The sequence below is a fragment of the Cyclopterus lumpus genome, chromosome 5, assembly GCF_009769545.1.
Source record: "Cyclopterus lumpus isolate fCycLum1 chromosome 5, fCycLum1.pri, whole genome shotgun sequence".
NCBI classification, from domain to species: Eukaryota; Metazoa; Chordata; class Actinopteri; order Perciformes; family Cyclopteridae; genus Cyclopterus; species Cyclopterus lumpus.
In genome coordinates, this window is record NC_046970.1 from 14094077 (window position 1) to 14112457 (window position 18381).

Here is an 18381-nt window from a genome sequence, read left to right on the forward strand (position 1 = left end):
GAAAATAAAATAAAATAATTTAAATACAATAATTTTATTATTTGACTTGCAATTTGTTCTTTGATTGTTTCGGGGTTTTTTTCATGTAATTTTTAAATATATTTTAAAATGTAGATACTGAACAATATTACAAATACAAAGATGCATTTCACTGGACACGATACACTCTAATAGTTTTCAGATATTTAGAGAAATAAAGAAGAAGAAAAAAAATATTCATGTGTGTGAATATGTTTGTGGAATTTATGATTTTATTCTTGCGGATTTCCGCCGGAAGCCTCGGTATTGTTGCTGCTAAGTGAAAACACGATATAGTCGCCTCGTGTTTGACAGGTTGGTCTGACTCCAGTTAGCAAGTTTATTTTAACTCTTATACAATTGTTATCTACTGCTACAGTTCCACCGGGGAGGCTTCTCTCATAAACACGTACCATCATGTGGCAGCGACGTAGAAAAAGCCGTTAGCTTACGTCAACGTTAGCTTGTTGTTTAGTCGTAACAACTGTTTAGCACCTTAAGGCTAACTTTAGCTAGCTAAGTTAACCGGCATTGCTTCCGCAGCAATACCGTTTATTATAACAAGTGTATTCACTCTGTTTAATTAAACCGTATTCTATGCTAACATATGACTTATAATGGTACACAATATATATTTTATTAATTTATATTTTAACACGTTGCTCCCTTGCAAATGACTAATCATGCCTGAGTGTGGCACACACATGCAGTATTAACAGTTTGAATATCTCTCTCCCCCTTCCCCTCCAAGGGTTACATGTGGCACCAACTGTAATACATATCCTCCAGTTATACCTCCGTGTCTGGTGAGGTACAGCCCACAAATACAGCATGTCCTCCCAGGAAAATGGGGGTGCAGAGCCAGGCCCCGACTCAGTGGGACCATCTACCCCTTCCTCCACTAAGAATGATGCTATCACTGGGGACGTCCTCACTGTCACCATTGGAGCAACTGTGCCGACAGGATTTGAGCACACTGCTGCAGAAGAGGTCAAGGAGAAAATTGGGGTTGATGCACGAATAGGCAAAGATCGTGGACGCATCTATTTTCCAATAACCACTGACAAGCTTTTCCAGGTAGGAAACCTGAAATCCATGCATGCCTTTTTCTTCCACGGTGTTTCTTACTGTCAAATTACATTATTTGCATAGAACACTTTACTTTGATGCTGCATATCTTGAAACACTAAGTACAACTGAGAAAAATATGTCCAGAAAACCTCAGTCTTATCTATTTGTCTGTCTTTCTGTTCGTTTTTTGAATCTCTAGGTCCATCTTCTGAAATCGGTGGACAACCTGTTTGTTGTGGTTGAGGAGGATGATTTTTACCAATTCAAAGAATCAAAGGTACTTACAACCAGCATTATTATGTTGTAGCTGATATTTATCGTCAGGGGTAATAAACACTGTTTTTGCAGGAGGATACATTGAGGGAGATGCAGCAGCTTGCCTCCAAACTCCCCTGGACTAATGCCTTAGAGGTTTGGAAACTAAATGGCACCCTAAAAAAGAGGAAAGGCTACCGGAAAAGAGGAAATGGCACCAAAGTTAAATCTAATGCTGAGGCCACGGATGCAACTGTGGCTGAAACTGAGCAGCAAGAGCTACCACAGGCGGAGTCTGCTGCTGAAAACCAGACGAAGGCAGAGAGCACGGCTGACAGAGAGACCAGCACACAGGACTCAGAAGAAGCAGAACCCGAGGCCAAACTCATCAAGTTTCGTGTGACGTGCAACAGGGCTGGTGATAAACACAGCTTTACCTCTAATGAGGCAGCCAGAGACTTTGGTGGGGCTGTGCAAGAATTTTTCCAGTGGAAAGCAGACATGACAAAGTTTGACATAGAGGTAGGCATCCTTGTTCAGACTGGACCGACACAAAGTGAATACCATCACACTGGCCAATACAAACCTTGCCTGTCCAGATGGATTTGCAAGGCATGATGTAGTTTAAGGAGTGACAAAAGAAAAATAACTCTCTTCTCAGTGGTGACAGTTCAAATACGCTTCATTGTTTTAAATGATGGAGATGATGTTTGTATTCCTTTTAATTAATTTAAAAAGGTGTCTTCATAGTGGTAACAATTTGTGTCCGCCTATATTTTGTAAAAAAAAGTCTTTTAATTCATGGTAGCAGTTGCCAGTTGTGTGTAACTTGACTACTAAAACGGCAGTTTGTTCACAGACTAAATTCAGTTTTAGTGCCTATTCTGGGTGAGCTGATATATGCATGTTTGGATAGATGTTAAAAATAATTAGTAAATTTTGTATGTGTTTGCTTTGTGCTTGCATGTTTGTTTACTAAATAAACACATATTAGGCTGTTAAGAAACACTTAATCTACATAAGAATAGTTGGTGATTCATTTGTTTGACGATTGTTTCAGCTCCATAGAATATAAAAATGTAGGCGTGGTGGTTACATTGATTATTTCTTTCTAATCATGAACTGTATGTTTCTGAACTAGGTGTTACTAAACATACACAAGGAAGAGGTGGTGATCGGCATTGCACTCACAGAAGAGAGTCTTCACAGGAGAAACATCAGTCACTTTGGACCCACCACTCTGCGGTCTACCTTGTGTTATGGCATGCTCAGGTAATTCTATAACACTATTTAAGCTCTGTTTTCAAATGTCCCACAGAGTTAAGGATATAGTTGAGCTTTTTTTTATGTGTATATTATTTAAATCATTTTTAATTCCAAATTTATAATTGGCTCACTAATTTTGGTTCATTAACTGAAGGTTGTGTTGACAACGTTTTAGTCATTAAAAAATACACCCGGAATAACAGGTGCAACCACTTTGGACAGCTACCAAAGTTACAGAAGGTGGAAGAAGAGTTGGTGACAAAAATACTGCAAGCTGCACGCGCAGACTCTTACCTCCTGTTACAACAGATTTTTATTGTGTGTGCCTCCACATTCACACAAATGAACACGCATGAAGTAAAGGGTGCAAACAGATAAAGGGCTGGAATGTAAATAATGCTCCAGAACTTGGCTAATAATAATCGATCAATGAACTATGTCTTTGACTGAGTACTTATCCAAAGCAAAGTTGGCCAAATGACATAGAGAATAAAAGCATCAATACATTTATACTGATACTATATAATGGAATATTTTTAAAAGCCATTGGTGTGGCTGTAAAACAATTCCTCCTCCATCTGATGGTGGACATGACTATGTGCTTGTAATGACTGAATGCAGGCCAATCCAACACGTCCAACCGGCCAAAAACAACTCTTCTCTGGAGATAAAATTGCAAGTCACGCCTTCGTGCACTTTAAGGCATTACAAAATACTGTAGAAAATCAACACCACAGCTAAGTAACACCTTTTGTAAAGATTAGCACATAAGTTCAAATGCATTCTTTCATATTTCGGGGTTTTAAAACACAAATTTGTCCAAACAATTTAGTAGGCCTAACACAGATGTGATGATATGTGCACAATATCTAGAATATATATGTACTGTATATCTTTTCTGTTGAGTAAAGGAGAGAAAGCTATATGTTATTTGACTACTGAAAACAAGGTGCATCCACAGAATAAATACAGTTTCGTAACTTCTTCAGGTTCAGCTAATATGTGGATGTATGTTTGTTTTGTGTATCATCAGGATATTTGAGCTAGTACATTTATATGAATACATTTATATGAATACATTTATATACAGAGAGAATAGTAGGCTGGAGATCATTGTTCAAAGCCTTTTTAATTATGTCAGGCGCCAAAGGGAGAGGACCATTAATAGTTTGTACAACAGAGGTTGGCCCAGATACATGAGTCATTACTTTAATATCCATTTAGACACGTGGTGCGTTATCTGTTTAAACTTGAATATGCAAATCGCTGATGATAGGTCATGCTACAGTTATTGTTTTTTCAGAGGTTCATTCAGTATATGATCAAAAATAAATAATAATTGGTAATTAGACAGAAACTTAGTAAAATAAAAACACCTTTTGTGTATATTCCGTATGAGTACAATGAGAGCAAAGAAATAACAATGTAATGCAATGCTAACCAAACTATAAATATTTGATGAAATTCAAGCTATTTAACATTTAGCACATTCCAGTTTGAATTGGTTCTAATAAAGTGATAAATGCATTAGATACAATGAATGTTGTTGAGGGAGGAAATGTGCAGTTGGGTGTATTGTGACATGTCATAGGTCAGTATTTTTCAGTAATTGAACAACTTAATGAGAGTCGTGTTTAGGGTTCTGACCAAATCTCTTTCTGCTAGTGGGAATTACGATGGATTGGCTGTCAATTACTGTATATTTCTCACTTTGCAAGTCAGTGAAATCAAATCAAATCACTCTTTAAATATTCCATTGTTAAGACAGCATGAGTGGTGATTAGAAATGTATGTGTAATGTAAATCTGCAGAAGAAGTGCTCAAATTAATCAGAAACCGGTTTTGGCCATCTGAGGAGAAAAACAACAGATGCTATATATTGACATGTATAAAATTAGTCCATATCATGGTGCACTGGTAATAAACTGTATTCACAATCTATTGTCTGTTGACAGGCTTTGTAAACCTCAGGCATCAGATATAATAATTGATCCAATGTGTGGGACTGGAGCTATACCATTGGAGGTGAGACATAACTGCTTTACCTGGACTACAAATATTGCTTAAAAATGTGTTCTACAGTATACAGTGCCATATACCCAGCACCTCGCACTGAAAAACACATCGTTACATTGCACCACTGCCACTGATCTTCTGATGACCCACATTAAATACATTTCATGAGCAAACTACAGACTGAAGACTTCAATCGTCAAATGATCAGCAAGTGTACTGATGAATATACACTTTTTCTTGTTTTTTCTATTTCTTCACCAGGGGGCCATTGAATTTAACAGTTCATTCTACGTTGCCGGTGACAACAATGACATGGCAGTTAACCGCACAGTAAATAATGTATCTCACATCCAGAGACGGAGGGCAGACAAAGGCAGGTGAGAGGCTGCACAGCTGGACATCTCATGAGGAGGTAGTTTGAATATACAATTTTGTGTAGTTGATGTTCATAATGATTTTAAATCCCTTTTGGCTCTTTTCAAACAGTGCTTCTGGATTGCCCATTGATACAGTGCAGTGGGATCTTTGCAATTTACCCATAAGGACTGGCTCTGTCGATATTGTCATCACTGACATGCCCTTTGGGAAGAGGTACCATAATAACAGTGGTTTACATGTAATACATGGCTGATTAAATAGTATGTAGAAATGATGCTGAATAACTCAGTGTTTTGAATACTAGGTCTAAGTGGACTAACATAACAATGGTGCTTTAGCTGGTTTGAAAAAACACTTTAAAACAGAAAATACTTAATAATGGATTTATCTTTCATCACTTTCTCTCCAACTGTTAACATCTTTCCGTTGTTTTCCTAAAGAATGGGCTCAAGGAAGAAGAACTGGGACCTGTACCCTCCTTGTCTGAGAGAAATGGCCCGTGTGTGCACACCAGGCACAGGGAAGGCTGTCTTGTTGACACAGGACAAGAAGTGCTTCACCAAGGTAACCGTATACTCATGCAGATGACAGGGTTTCCGGTTAAGACGTTGCTAAACATGTTCCAAGCAAAAAAAGGGTTCCATGAGATAAAACCTTTAAATAAATCACAGTGCAACAAGTCCTGTCCTGCCAACAACTTTCTGGTAATCGTTGCAGCTGTTGATCACTTAATCTAAATGGTAAAGCAGATGCCCGCCTGTTCCCAGCCTCTGCATACAATATATATATTAAAAACTGCCTTTCCTGGTATATTGTATATTGTTATTCATAAAGCAGCACCTAACTCGCACTGATAAACAAATAGCAGAATAACAACGATAAGTCCTTAAACCTTAGACAACACAGAAATATGACCAACACTGAATATTGTCACTAGCTGCATCATTTGGGAAACACGATTACTCCTCCGGAGTCGGCAACATGCACCCGTTTTCAAATCTTTCACAATTTGTACTGATTTACACTGGGGTGCCCCTGCTCAGCAGTATAGTACATTGCGCCCTCTGATGCGCCGCCATTTGTGTTTATTAGACGTGTGTTCCATATACAGTAAGACAATACATCATTTTAAAACAATTTAGTTTTTATCTCCACCCTTGTATTATCAATAGTTCTGCTTTCTCCACACCTCAGTGAGCGTGAGATGGAGGTGTGTCAAGATTTCAATGAAATAGTACACAGTGTGTACAAGTATAACACCTGTTGCCAAGAAAGTCATTCTAAAAATAATTCATATCAACAAAGTTTCTTTTCTTTTTATTCTTTTTTGTTCCCAGCCAGTAGTAAGTCTTTCTGCCAATCGGTACATTCCTTTTAAAACCAGATCAGAATAGTTAAAACAGTATATTCTGTGTATCTTCATGTGTAGCTGACACATTATTGTGTAATGTTCCATCATGTCTCAGTAGCCATGATGTGTCAAACCAGGGAGTGCTTGCTCTTAGCAAGAATAATGTGTCAACGTCATAGTGATGTAAAACAAGGAACAACCGTTTGTTGCGCTTAAAGTTGCTGTACATTGCTCCATGGTTTACATTTATGGTTAAACTGCTGACTGGAACCTAGAAAGTGTCTTAAGACCACTTTCTCAAACTGTTAGAAAGAGTTTTCTCATCAAAACAATCCTGTTACATCTGTATAAATGTTTCTCTAACTTTATTCCTGTGATTTAGTAAAGTATTAACTGACAGTCAGTCAGAATCTGTTAATAAAATAATAAAAGATTGAGACCACTCTGCCTGTCAACAATATACTGTAACCACATATCTTAAGGTAGTTGGAGTTTTTTTAATCGTTAACCATGAGACTGAACATCTATTTTTTTACACATTATGACACATACCTACATGTCATTTTAGTAATGCATGCTAACACTTGTTACTTAGCACTAAACACTGTACAGTTGAGTCTGATTGAATTGTTAAAAGTATTTGGTTGTAAACCAAAGTATTGGGAAAATTATCATTTTGGCCAGATGGCAGCGTTGGAGAAAAGTCAGTGGATTACCAAAGTTCTTCTTCATTTGGTATTTAAAAAGATGTTGGTCAAACTCAAATAATGGATACTATTGTATACTAACATGGTGTTCTATTGTGAAGTGGAAAGGGCCAGTGTTGGTTTTATTTTCTTCTACCACAATCCATCAGTTGATCATTTGTAAATGCCAGCGTTTCTTTTTTAAATGTTTATGCAGTTCCCCATCAAGTTTAAACATCCTAACGTGGTCATCAGCTAAGTCTCTGAGTCATGGAAAAGGATTTAAACAGCTGTATTTGTTTCACAGTTCTTGTTTTACACAAAACAAATGTCTCATTTGTCAGTTTTCCCTAATGATATTTATGTTGTCTCCAGGCTATCTCGAGGATGGGAGGACTGTGGAGGAGGCTGCATACCGTTTGGGTCAATGTCGGGGGTTTACATGCTGGAGTCTACCTCCTCAAGCGGACCGAGGCCGTGTTTGGCCAAACTCCGGAAGATGTCCATGAATCGAGAGAGACGGTCAACGCTGAGGGGGATGAGAAGGGCGCCGAGGAGCTCTCTTAATTCACATCCTGCGTTTAAGTTCTGAGTTTATATTTGAGGTCCTGTAGGATCAACATTATTTATATTCTCTTCAATAAATCCTTTTTTTTTTAAATTCATTCAGGTTATCTGGTCAGGCTTGCCAGGTAGTTTTTGTGAACAATTTTTTGGTATTTCTCATTTTGGGGTTATGTGATAAATGGCGAACTGGAAAGAGAAAAGCTATTTTCATGTTCAGCAACAGTTTATTAGTTCTCTCTCTCGGTTTGAGTGAGGCAGTTAATTTTTCATAATGCTGTTCAGAAACCTGCTGAAAATTGGGTCCTCAGACCCTCTGCATCCACTTTACAGGAACTGCACATTGCCATATTGTTCTGATTAATAAAAGATTCAAACAAAATGTGAGTTGATGTAAATATTCATCACATCATACAAGTTGTCTGACTGATAAAACAAAGAAGGTACAGTAAGGGGTATCATTATTATTATCGTACATTTTCTAATTAGTATTATTATCATGTGTTATTACTAATATTTAATAGTTGACCTGCTGCAGAAGACAGTAGGTGAACACCTCACAGAATGAGGCACTGCACCTCTAATCTGTTTTTCCTCTGTATCTGCCGTGCTGACCTGAACACGCTGAATATTACCTGATAATAACTCATAAGGCAAGTAGAGTATTTCTGAGTAACACTTGTGTGCGTGAACATTTTCATGCAGGGTTATAACCTACTTCCTTTAACCTTTCGGTAAACTTGTGCCTAAAGGGGCGTTCACACCAAACGCGTTGCGAATTTTCAACGCACAGTTTGGTTGCGAAACGCGTCTATCGCAACGAAAGTTTCGCGCGTTCCGAAATGTCGCCAGAGTTGAAATATTTCAACTTCCAACGACTTTCGCAACTCGCCAGCCAATCAGCGTTGAGATGCTCAGCCCGTTGGGCTGCTGCTGCTGCTCTGGTAGCGCGTTTTTACCGAGACAAGCCACGGAGATAAGCCACGCCCCCTTTTCGCAACTGCTTGCGAAAGACACAAATGAACACAACTTGACTGGCGAATAAACTGACACGAGGATTCGCAACGCACAACTATTCTCAAACGGAGAGGTATAGTACGATTCTAAACAGTTCTATTGACTATTACAAAAGAAAGAAAGTGGTGTAAAATTATTAAACAAAAGACCACAGAAGGTTCTGGGGTCTTGATAGTAGTGAAATACAGCCATGTTGTAAACTAATATGCTGTAGTTAGGATTCATATTGAATAGTGAGAGCGCGACATTTTTTCAAAGTTAGGCAGATCTAAGTGTGGATCACTCCCATCTGAAAACTAAAAGGAATATGCTAATATTGATTTATTTATATCTTTTCCTAGGTCACCTATACTGTATATAGTCTTGCACAGGAACACATAGTCTACTGTGAGCTCGTAAAACCTGCGTAAGAGGAATTTAATTCATATTAATTAATTTCCTTGTGTCAATCAAAGTCACCGGGCCATGGCATCGGGGAATAACGTCAGAGAGTACACCCACTCACAGCAGAGGTCTTAGTTTGACGAGCAGGCAACACACTGACGTAGATGTGAGCTCATAAAAAGCCATGTGAGCGCTGGAGGGACTTTATTGAATCTGCGCCTCGAGGAACATAAACACACGAGATGATCTGGACCCTTTTTCTGCTTGGGCAAGCTGTCCTCTTTTACTTTATTCTCACACACAGATCGAGGTGAGCGACTGTTTGATTCACGTGTATTGTCCTGTGTACTTGTAAATACTGTTGTAAATACTGTACTATTTGCCACAACAAGGAACTCCTTTTGACACTGCATCTGCTGGGCTCTTGTCAATTATGTTCCTGTAATAACTGCTGTCAAGTGTATCGCTAATAGCATGGTGATAGTTAGTTTAACAGGTTGTTCAATCGCCAGTCAGAGGAATGTGGTTCAACCACGAGAGTGTAAACTTGTTTTTTTTGTGAAGCTTTACTGGTTTTCGTTTTCTTTTGAGGCAATTAAACTAATTTATTGTTAAGTTGACCTTTACTTCTATACACATAATCTCATGATACAACACACATGCTGCACCACATACTAATGTTATTCTATCCAAGGATATACATGTGTCCAATGAGATCGAATCACTATGTTGTTAGTTGTGTCCCCACCTTTAAAACTGCCGATAACAAACTGGTGAGCATCTTAAAAGTAGCAACTACTTGAAAATACACAATCAGTTTAACTTTTCTTTTTTTTCTTTTTTCTTCCTCTTTGTTTTTCTTAGATCCAAGAGGGATCCTCCTCTAGATAAAGGAGTTATCCCATGGTTAGGCCATGCACTTGAGTTTGGAAAAGATGCTTTCAAGTTCTTGAACCGAATGAAGCTGAAACACGGTGACATTTTCACAGTGCGTAGACCTGTACATACTTAAATGTTCTTTTTTTATGAGTACTAAGGACTTCATATGCATGGCAAAGTTCAGCTTCAAAGTCTTTAAACTGCTCAGAAACTGTTTTAAATTACAATTCCCGGACACTACCACCAATGAAGAAGATACTGTGATAGATAGATCAACTACTAATTGGACTTTGAGGTCAGATTGTTTTGTCAACAACTGTTTTCAAAGTCAATAATTAATTTCATGAGTAGAATTATCTGATGATATATTATTTTCATTATTATTATCAAATGCTTTGTAGTCAGTTTTAATGCTAAATTTAGAGGAGAACATTGAATTAATGTGTGGTGAATTATAATAATCTGACTCTGGAATATGGAAGAGTTTAAGAGTTTAGGATACTTTTTGAAGATTGAAGAATATGTTGATATTCACGTAAGATCATGTTACGGATACAACAACATAAAAAAATTATTATATACTAGGATTGACTTATCCTGAAACAAAAATACAAAGTTTGATATGAGTGGCACTATCAAATTTTTTTCCAGGAAATGTGATCCCAAGATATGTGGTCCTTAAAAAGAATATTGCATTTCAACAGATATCAAATAAACTGGGATGAATATGATTTGCTTATAAACTAACAACATAATTAAGATATAAGACATAACATTAATTAAAACAAAGTCATGTGGTACAATATAGTATAACTGTGTTAACTGCATTTTCTAAAACAGCAAAAAGAGTTATAGCTGTTTATATCTCACTCATTTCTCACTTTGGCACGGATGTACAGGTACGTGTTGCTGGACGTTATGTGACGGTGCTGCTGGATCCGCACTCGTACGACACAGTCATCAAAGACTCCGACTCCCTGGACTTTAATCGCTATGCACAGGTGCTCATGGAGAGGATTTTCAACCTCAGGCTCCCATGTCACCAGGCGGTTAAAGCTAAAGCAATAATGAAGAAGTATGCCCTTATTATTTTATACTCCAAACTGAAAGCTTGTAGTGTATGTTCTCAATTTCATTTCATATAAATGTAGAAGCGAAAATTGTTTGTGGAGATCCTCCCACTCGAGTCCCGTGCACAGTATGGCTGTGCATATTCTTTTTAAACACCCTTCCTATTTTTAGGGCTTCTTGTTTTGCTATTGCTCTGACACCTGTTATAATGAAACACTGGCATATATCAAAGAAAGGAGAGAAAACCACACACAAATCTTTTTTATATTAACGTTCAAAAGATCTAAATTCTAAAGTTTTGTGTCCGCAGGCACTTCATGGGAGTGAATTGTGCTGCCCTGAATAGCACCATGAGCAGACACCTGAAGGCCTCGCTGACAGCTGAAATGCTTCAGAACCAGAAAGACTGGAAAGAGGAAGGACTGTTCAACTTTTCTTACAGCTTACTCTTCAAGTACGAGTGCCCCCCCCCCCCCACCCCCACCCCCGCTCCACACACTCACACACACACACACACACACACACACACACTCACACTCACACTCACTCCCTCCGAACTACGTTAAAAGAAGCATTCATGTCAAAAGCTTTCAGCTAAACAGTTTACACACCAGTCAGTCCTCTGTTTGTAAACACAGCAAGATAAATGTAGCCTGACTCTTTCACACACAAAGGTCCTTTCCGGTGAAACTTTTTTGCAGAGCAGATGTTAGTCAAAATGTACAGATGTTAGTCAAAATGTAGCTGTCTTGAAGTTTTACTAGCAAACAAAGGAGAGAGTAGATATCTGGAATGTGAAACAGTATATGGGGCTAATGTTTCCAGTGACATGGTGACATCCACCGTAAGGAGATGCTGCACCTTGTGTGGGCCAGTGGAAAAATACCAGTTGAAAGGGGATCGGTTGAGTGCTTTCAAATGGGAAAAACTGTGGGGACTGGTTATTTTCCATTAAGGCAACACAAATCTCTTTCTCTGCAGGGCGGGGTACCTGACGCTCTTTGGAGGAGAACAAAACAACAACAGCACAGAACCCTCGAGTGTCTATGAAGAGTACAAGAAGTTTGATGGTCTCCTAACCAAAATGGCGAGGGGCACACTAAAGCCAGGTATTGACGCTGAAAACAACTCTCACAAGGAAATGCTTCAAAACTTCATGTGCCCAGTTATATTCTTCATGAGCAAATCAGAAGTTTTAGTCATTCAGCCTGCAGTTATCTGTGACGAACTGAATGACAAAACATGTCTGTCTGGGCCTGCAGCATATCATGCGTAGATTCGGATCATCAGCATTACAAGTCAAGAGGCCTCATCTTTCTTTGTGTGCTATATCCTTGTTTAGAATTGCATTTGTTCCACCCAGATTTATAATATTATGCACGCCTCCTTCAGTCCTTCTCGTCATGTCTGAAATAATGTTCCTCACCCACCTATTATGCAGAATGATATCTATGTATCTGGGCTTTGGTTCACATTCCGTTCAACAGATTATATTTTGCCTGTGACTCACTCGATCCCCTACTTTGTGACATTTGTCTGTGTGACAGAGGAGAAGAGGACAGCCCAGAGTGTTCGGCAGAGGCTGTGGGAGCTTCTGGCTCCAGCAGGTCTGACTGAGCACTCGGGGTCGAGCCCTTGGCTTCACGACTACAGGCGGCTCCTGCAGGAGGAGGGGGTCAATGAAGAGATGCAGAAGAAAGCAGTACTGATGCAACTTTGGGCCACGCAGGTGAGTTAATTATGTGTGTGCAAAGGAAGAATTTCAGTTGACCTCGATAGATTAGGAAAGTTGTCTACTTAGATGAACTGTGTCTCTATGGTGTCGTCGTGAAGTGACCAGGTCGATTTACTCAAGTAGAACAGTTTGAGGTACGTCACGTGACTATTTCAATGTTCTACTACTTTATACTTCTACTCCACTACTTTTCTGACGAAAAATATTACATTACATTACATGTCATTTCAAATATTGTACTTTTTACTCTTTTACATGACAGCTGCAGTTACTAGGTAATTTTCAGATGGAGATTTTAACTAAAACTAAAAGACTAAAACTAAATGACTAAATGCAAAGCAAGTGTGTGCTGCAGCGTGTTAATAAATGACATCAAAACATTTAAAAGTACTGATAAAAAACAGCAGTAACGTCAGGGCTAATTAATACTACGATCTTTAATTATTTAGCACCGGGGCTCGTTTATGTGTTCCAGAACGCATCACTACCTTCAGATAACATTAAACGCTGGAGCCAGTGTTTTGTTAGTGTCCGTTCTGGGCTGCCGTAGAAACATGGCGGTACAAGATGGCGGACTCCGTGGAACACGGGTGACCCGCTCCCTACAAAGATATAAAATGGCTTTTTCTAAGCTATGGAAAACATAACGATTCTTAGTTTTGGGGGATTATAAACTAATTAAAACATAGTTATGAATATTATCATAATACCAATAAACATCCTTATATGTTACACACTGTTCCTTTAAGTAATAAGTCTGAGTCGGCCTACTTTTCCCACCACTGTGCAGTACTTTTACTCAGCACACGAGTGTGCTGTTCACTTCTGCTCTCACAGCAGTTATTCTGTCTTTGATTGGGAAAACCAGGAAAAGGCTTCAGGAACAAAGATAGAATATTGTATTATAGTACAATGTCTCTCGACTACTTTTTAATAGTGATGGACTTCAAAAGGCTGAATCTTGTCATGACTATTTTTGCGTCACAAAAAGAGAAACGGCCACTTAAATGATATGTTTTCACTGTCACTACAGTACACACAGTTCACAATGTTCCCCCTGAAATAGATATGAGCTGGTCTTGACACAGTCTTGCCTACAGCCTGCTGGAGGGGTTTATTGCATCAAAAGCATTAATCAGATGTTTACTTCAACATTTTATTTACACTGCAGGCTGCTTACTCATCCTTTTTTCTGCGCTTGTCCCCATTTGATTACGCGTTTTGAGTCATAACTTTTTGTTGTCACAGAGTCACTGTTTATATTTCCCTAAAACTTTAGTGGGAGCATTTAACATGTGTTTTCAAGGCATACAGTTTTTGTAGCAATGAATAACAGTATTGTAATCACAGTCAATTTTAGTATTATTAAGTTCAAACAGTGAACAATTTAGAAGCTCTCCCACACTCAGGTCTATGATACATCTGCCAAATGTTTGGATAATGTCTTGTTCTTGTGAAACTAAGTTCTATTATCAAGTATTTTAAAGTAAGCATTACTTACACTGTGTGGTGCATTTGCAGTGACTTAATAGGCAATTACATGGTAATAGATCCACTGTGTTAAGTTTCTACAGTGTATACTATTTCATGTGGTTACTCATGGCAAACCTCAGTTGGCTGTTAAACTAAATAGCTTCATAGCTTGTCCTTCTTTTGGACACAGACAGATGGCAGAAGACCTCAGCTTTCCAATGGCTTTCCTTAAGTAAACCATTACCATGCTGAGCTTTGCCAGTCGTGAGACTATCCAGAGTGTGGCTCCTCTCATCCCAGATACATAAAAAGAAGCTGTTCTTTTTTCTTTTTTTTAAATCTCGCCAGCACTTAAGATTCATTAGACCTTTTTATTTAATTTCAGTAAACTTTTATTTAATGTGTACTTTATTGCAACTCTAACAAGAGATAGATGTGAGTACGATGGCTGCCTTCTGATGTTCTTATTTACTTTGAACAAATAACCACCTGGGCCGTCACTATGCAACGCCAGAGTGAGAGAGAGACAACCTTATCATTGTCTTCACGTGAGTCTCTGTTTGTTTTCAGGGTAATGTTGGTCCTGCTGCGTTCTGGCTCTTGGGCTACTTATTGACAAACCCTGAAGCTCTGACAGCGGTGAAAAGGGAGTTCAGCGGGATCTCAATGATGGAAACCTCAGATACCTCATCACCGGACAGACTTAAGGACACACCTGTGTTTAGTGAGGGCTTGATCCCAGCTTTTGTAAAATGAGAAACATGTATTGGTGGTACTGTAGGTTGGTCTTATTGTCAGTAAGAGGAGGTTGAAACTAAAGTCTAGTTTCACATTTCAAGAAATCTTGAAAAATACACATTACGTACATATATACTGCAAAAAAGTATAGAAATATTGCAAATGAGGGCAAAAGCTGCTGTTAATAACAACTATTCTTTCTACCCCTCCCCAGATAGCGTCTTGGAAGAGACACTTAGACTCACTGCTGCCCCTTTCATTACCAGAGAAGTGGTGCAGGAAAAGACCCTTCACATGGCTGATGGCCAAGAGTACCTGCTACGGAAAGGAGACAGAGTGTGTTTGTTCCCCTTCAACAGCCCTCAAATGGACCCTGAAATTCACCACGAGCCACAGGTTTGTTGTCCTGTCTTGTTAAAATGAAAAACTCCCTGGGCTGCCAGCAGGAGTATAGTAGTAATTGTCTTCGGGACTCGTTGAAGGCAGACTTAAATGTAATTAGCGTAGTTGTTTATGGAGGGTGCAATTGACGCCTACACAAAGCTGGCCCTGTGTTACCCAGTGAGAGGTCAAACACAGTGGACCATTGAGGGAGTAGATGAGCACGGGAACAGAAACACACAGCTCCCGCAGCGTGGGAAGGACATTGCAGGCTGCATTAAAAAACTCTTGCCCACAAGAACATAGACAAACAAACAGACATTAAACTGTTTGAATAAGCACATGTTCATAAATAAATATGTATTTTCTAATTGCTTGCATCCCTAAATATGTTTCCTTTCCAGAAATACAAGTATGATCGGTTCCTGAATCAAGACGGATCAGTGAAGAAAGATTTTTACAAAGGAGGGAGACTGCTGAAATATTACACCATGCCATGGGGCGCAGGGACCAATGGCTGTTTGGGAAAGCAGTTTGCCATCAATACAATTAGACAGTGAGTGTCCTAGAATGAGTGCATCATGTAACTTTACAATCGGTTAAGGCCTCAAAATGTCCGACACTGGTTTCGGCTTGAATTTTCTAATTTTATGTTTTGTTTGTGTTTATTCTTCAGGTTTGTTTACATGGTGTTGACTAACTATGATTTGGAGCTGTGTGACCCAATTGCTCAGATGCCGGAGGTAATCGCCAGTCGTTATGGATTTGGGATACTACAACCGGAGGGGGACTTGCTTGTCAGATACAAACCTATAAACTAGGTGTTTAAAAACAAGCAAATACACATGTCAGTTATGCACTTCAACACATGCATTTTGTTTATAGTGTCAATATGCCCTTTTTACTTTTTTATTCTCTATTTATATGATAGTATATCATTATTTTGTTATTTATCAATAAATGTAAATAATACAATATTGTGTTGTCAAATTTCTTAAGAGTTTTTTGGTAAAATGATTGTTGAATGCATTACTGTCATATAAACGTTTGTGCTGCACCCCACATTATTATGGTTTGTCAAACTAATAATAAGACAATGCCATTTGTCTTCACAAGGTGGCGGTTTTAGGAGCTGTAAGTAGTTCAGCTTTGGAGGATGGGTTTGTATATTAAATACAGAGCATAAGGGTATAATTAGGGACTGCCCTGTACTGTAAACAGAGCTGCAACATCTGTCACACTGACACATGCCTGCTGTTTGCACACTGAAGCTGAGTGGAAAGTTTAGATTTATGTTGTTTGGAAAAGTAACTGATCACTTACTAGAAGAAGCAGTATCTACATTGGACCACAGACTGTAAGGTACCGTGCAAGTTTGCAGAGGAACAACAAAGAATATGCTCTTTTTCTTGAGTTACATTATGTTTAAGAATTAACAATATGTAAAGAGTTGGGGCACAATCATAGACAAAATCAGCCCCATGAAATGCAGCTTCAGTTTAATTGCTTTGAGCCCTTTTGTGTGGATCAATGATTACGTTTCCTATTGAGCCTGACTGTGTGCCAGTTGGTCTGTCACTACACTACAGTAGGTCTGTCTCTAATAGTAGGCTGAATGTGTGGCCCATAAGGTAGGTTTAGTGGCCTTATTTGGGGGGGGGGGGGGGGGGGGGGGGGGGGGTATACGTTTGACTACCTTAGTAGTGTATTTGGTACTCTTTTATTGGCTACTCTTCTTTGTACTACTTAATTAATCCAACTTTACTTTGTGCCTTGTTTTAAAAAGGGAAATGTTTATTGTCCATTGCCCCTGTAAAAAAACTGATATGTTATAATAAGCCATATTATAATGTTAAATAATACATATTTAAAATGTCTACAATCATTTTCATATGATTACAGTTTTGCAGTAATTGTTATGGATATATAGTACCTTCTTTAAATTATTTTGAAAAGGTTCTGGCCAAAGGAGAGTTCCTAATATTGATTGCTGTCCCATAATATGGCTCCACAACGCAGAGACACCATGTAGATGCACTGAGCTGTGGCTCACCGGCTCTGCAAGGGTTAAACTCGCACAGGCTGCAGCCGCTGGAGGAGCATGAGTGAAATCAGCCCCCTGCAGGACCCCGTTCACAGTACCAGGCGCGGGCCAGCTTTCACTCACACTGTGAGCAGGAAAAGGAGAGGTACCGAGAGTATTCCCGGCTACTCTCAATAGTTTAATGGGCAGGGCGGACTGGACACGGTGGTATATTTTCCAACATGTCGCCACGTAGCTCATGATGCCTCCACCAACTCCCAGCTGAGCACCCGACACCTGCACGGACATAGCACGTTTTTCGCGTTTACACTTGAAATACTGCTGATGCCGGCCATAAGATGATCGGAATAAACGGGAGGCACGTATGAAATGAAACTTGGATTCACTTTGATAGTGTATGTACTGTCTCCATTTGGCGTTGCTGTACAATATGTACTTTGACTTTCAGCTCGTAAGGAATATTCATATATTTTCCGAAAATGCAGTTGTTTTGCATGACTCAGATACGCGCCAATAGTTATGGCATTTTTGCCCATCTAACTTTAGGAACTGCTATAATTGTTTGTTCATTGAAACTAGACTACAGACTGATCTGATCGGTTGCTATAATGTGTTATGGGCTGTAAATCATAGTTGGTAATTAGTATCAGTCCATATTAATATGTAGAATTGTAATAATAACAACACATTTACATGAGTAGTTCTCTACTACGCTGCAATTGAATCGGGATGGATCCCTGTACCATAACGAGCTGAGACGTCTCAGCACCATAGTCCGCGGACAGCGACAGACAGCAGTCTGCAGAGTGACAGACAGGCGTTTCAGCACCGGACAGCGCTCACAAGTAGAGTCCAGTGTATCATTGGCTGGCTCTCAACCCCTTCCCCCCGCCCCCACCGCCACCCATGTCAGCAAGAAAAGCGGCTGTGCCTCTCAAAGCTGATTAGAATATCTATTTGGTTCTCTGATGAGTGGATAAACCACCTGACATTCCTACTGTATGACACCGGCACTGGCTGTTCAACAGTGTTTTCAATAATGTATTTTTTTTAA

At 39.1% G+C, this 18381-nt stretch overlaps 3 protein-coding genes across 5 annotated transcripts in view; all 3 read left to right on the forward strand.

Annotated features, from left to right (window-relative positions):
• Window positions 1-200: 200 nt before the first annotated feature.
• Window positions 201-7987, forward strand: thumpd3 (THUMP domain containing 3). Its single transcript, XM_034533458.1, has 10 exons — window positions 201-333; window positions 770-1095; window positions 1289-1366; window positions 1438-1866; window positions 2486-2616; window positions 4566-4635; window positions 4888-5003; window positions 5113-5217; window positions 5445-5568; window positions 7417-7987. Exons 2-10 carry the CDS (start codon window positions 850-852, stop codon window positions 7606-7608), a joined length of 1491 nt encoding a protein of 496 aa, XP_034389349.1. The 5' UTR covers window positions 201-333; window positions 770-849; the 3' UTR covers window positions 7609-7987.
• Window positions 7988-8572: 585 nt separating this feature from the next.
• LOC117730498 (prostacyclin synthase-like) lies at window positions 8573-16258 on the forward strand. Of its 3 annotated transcripts, none has more exons than XM_034532229.1 (11): window positions 8573-8695; window positions 8964-9316; window positions 9871-9994; window positions 10785-10960; window positions 11267-11410; window positions 11938-12065; window positions 12504-12685; window positions 14735-14888; window positions 15117-15298; window positions 15688-15839; window positions 15960-16258. In XM_034532229.1, the coding sequence occupies exons 2-11, from the start codon at window positions 9249-9251 to the stop codon at window positions 16102-16104; spliced, it is 1455 nt and encodes a 484-aa protein (XP_034388120.1). In that variant the 5' UTR covers window positions 8573-8695; window positions 8964-9248; the 3' UTR covers window positions 16105-16258. The 3 variants fall into 3 exon arrangements, with proteins under 3 accessions (XP_034388120.1, XP_034388121.1, XP_034388122.1); XM_034532230.1 differs by having other exon boundaries at window positions 9078-9316; XM_034532231.1 differs by lacking the exon at window positions 8964-9316.
• Window positions 16259-16996: 738 nt separating this feature from the next.
• Window positions 16997-18381, forward strand: part of LOC117731518 (potassium voltage-gated channel subfamily B member 1-like) — a 39127-nt gene continuing 37742 nt past the window's right edge. Inside the window, 1 exon segment of the mRNA XM_034533930.1 lies at window positions 16997-17472. The gene's annotated coding sequence lies outside the window, so the exon portion shown is untranslated.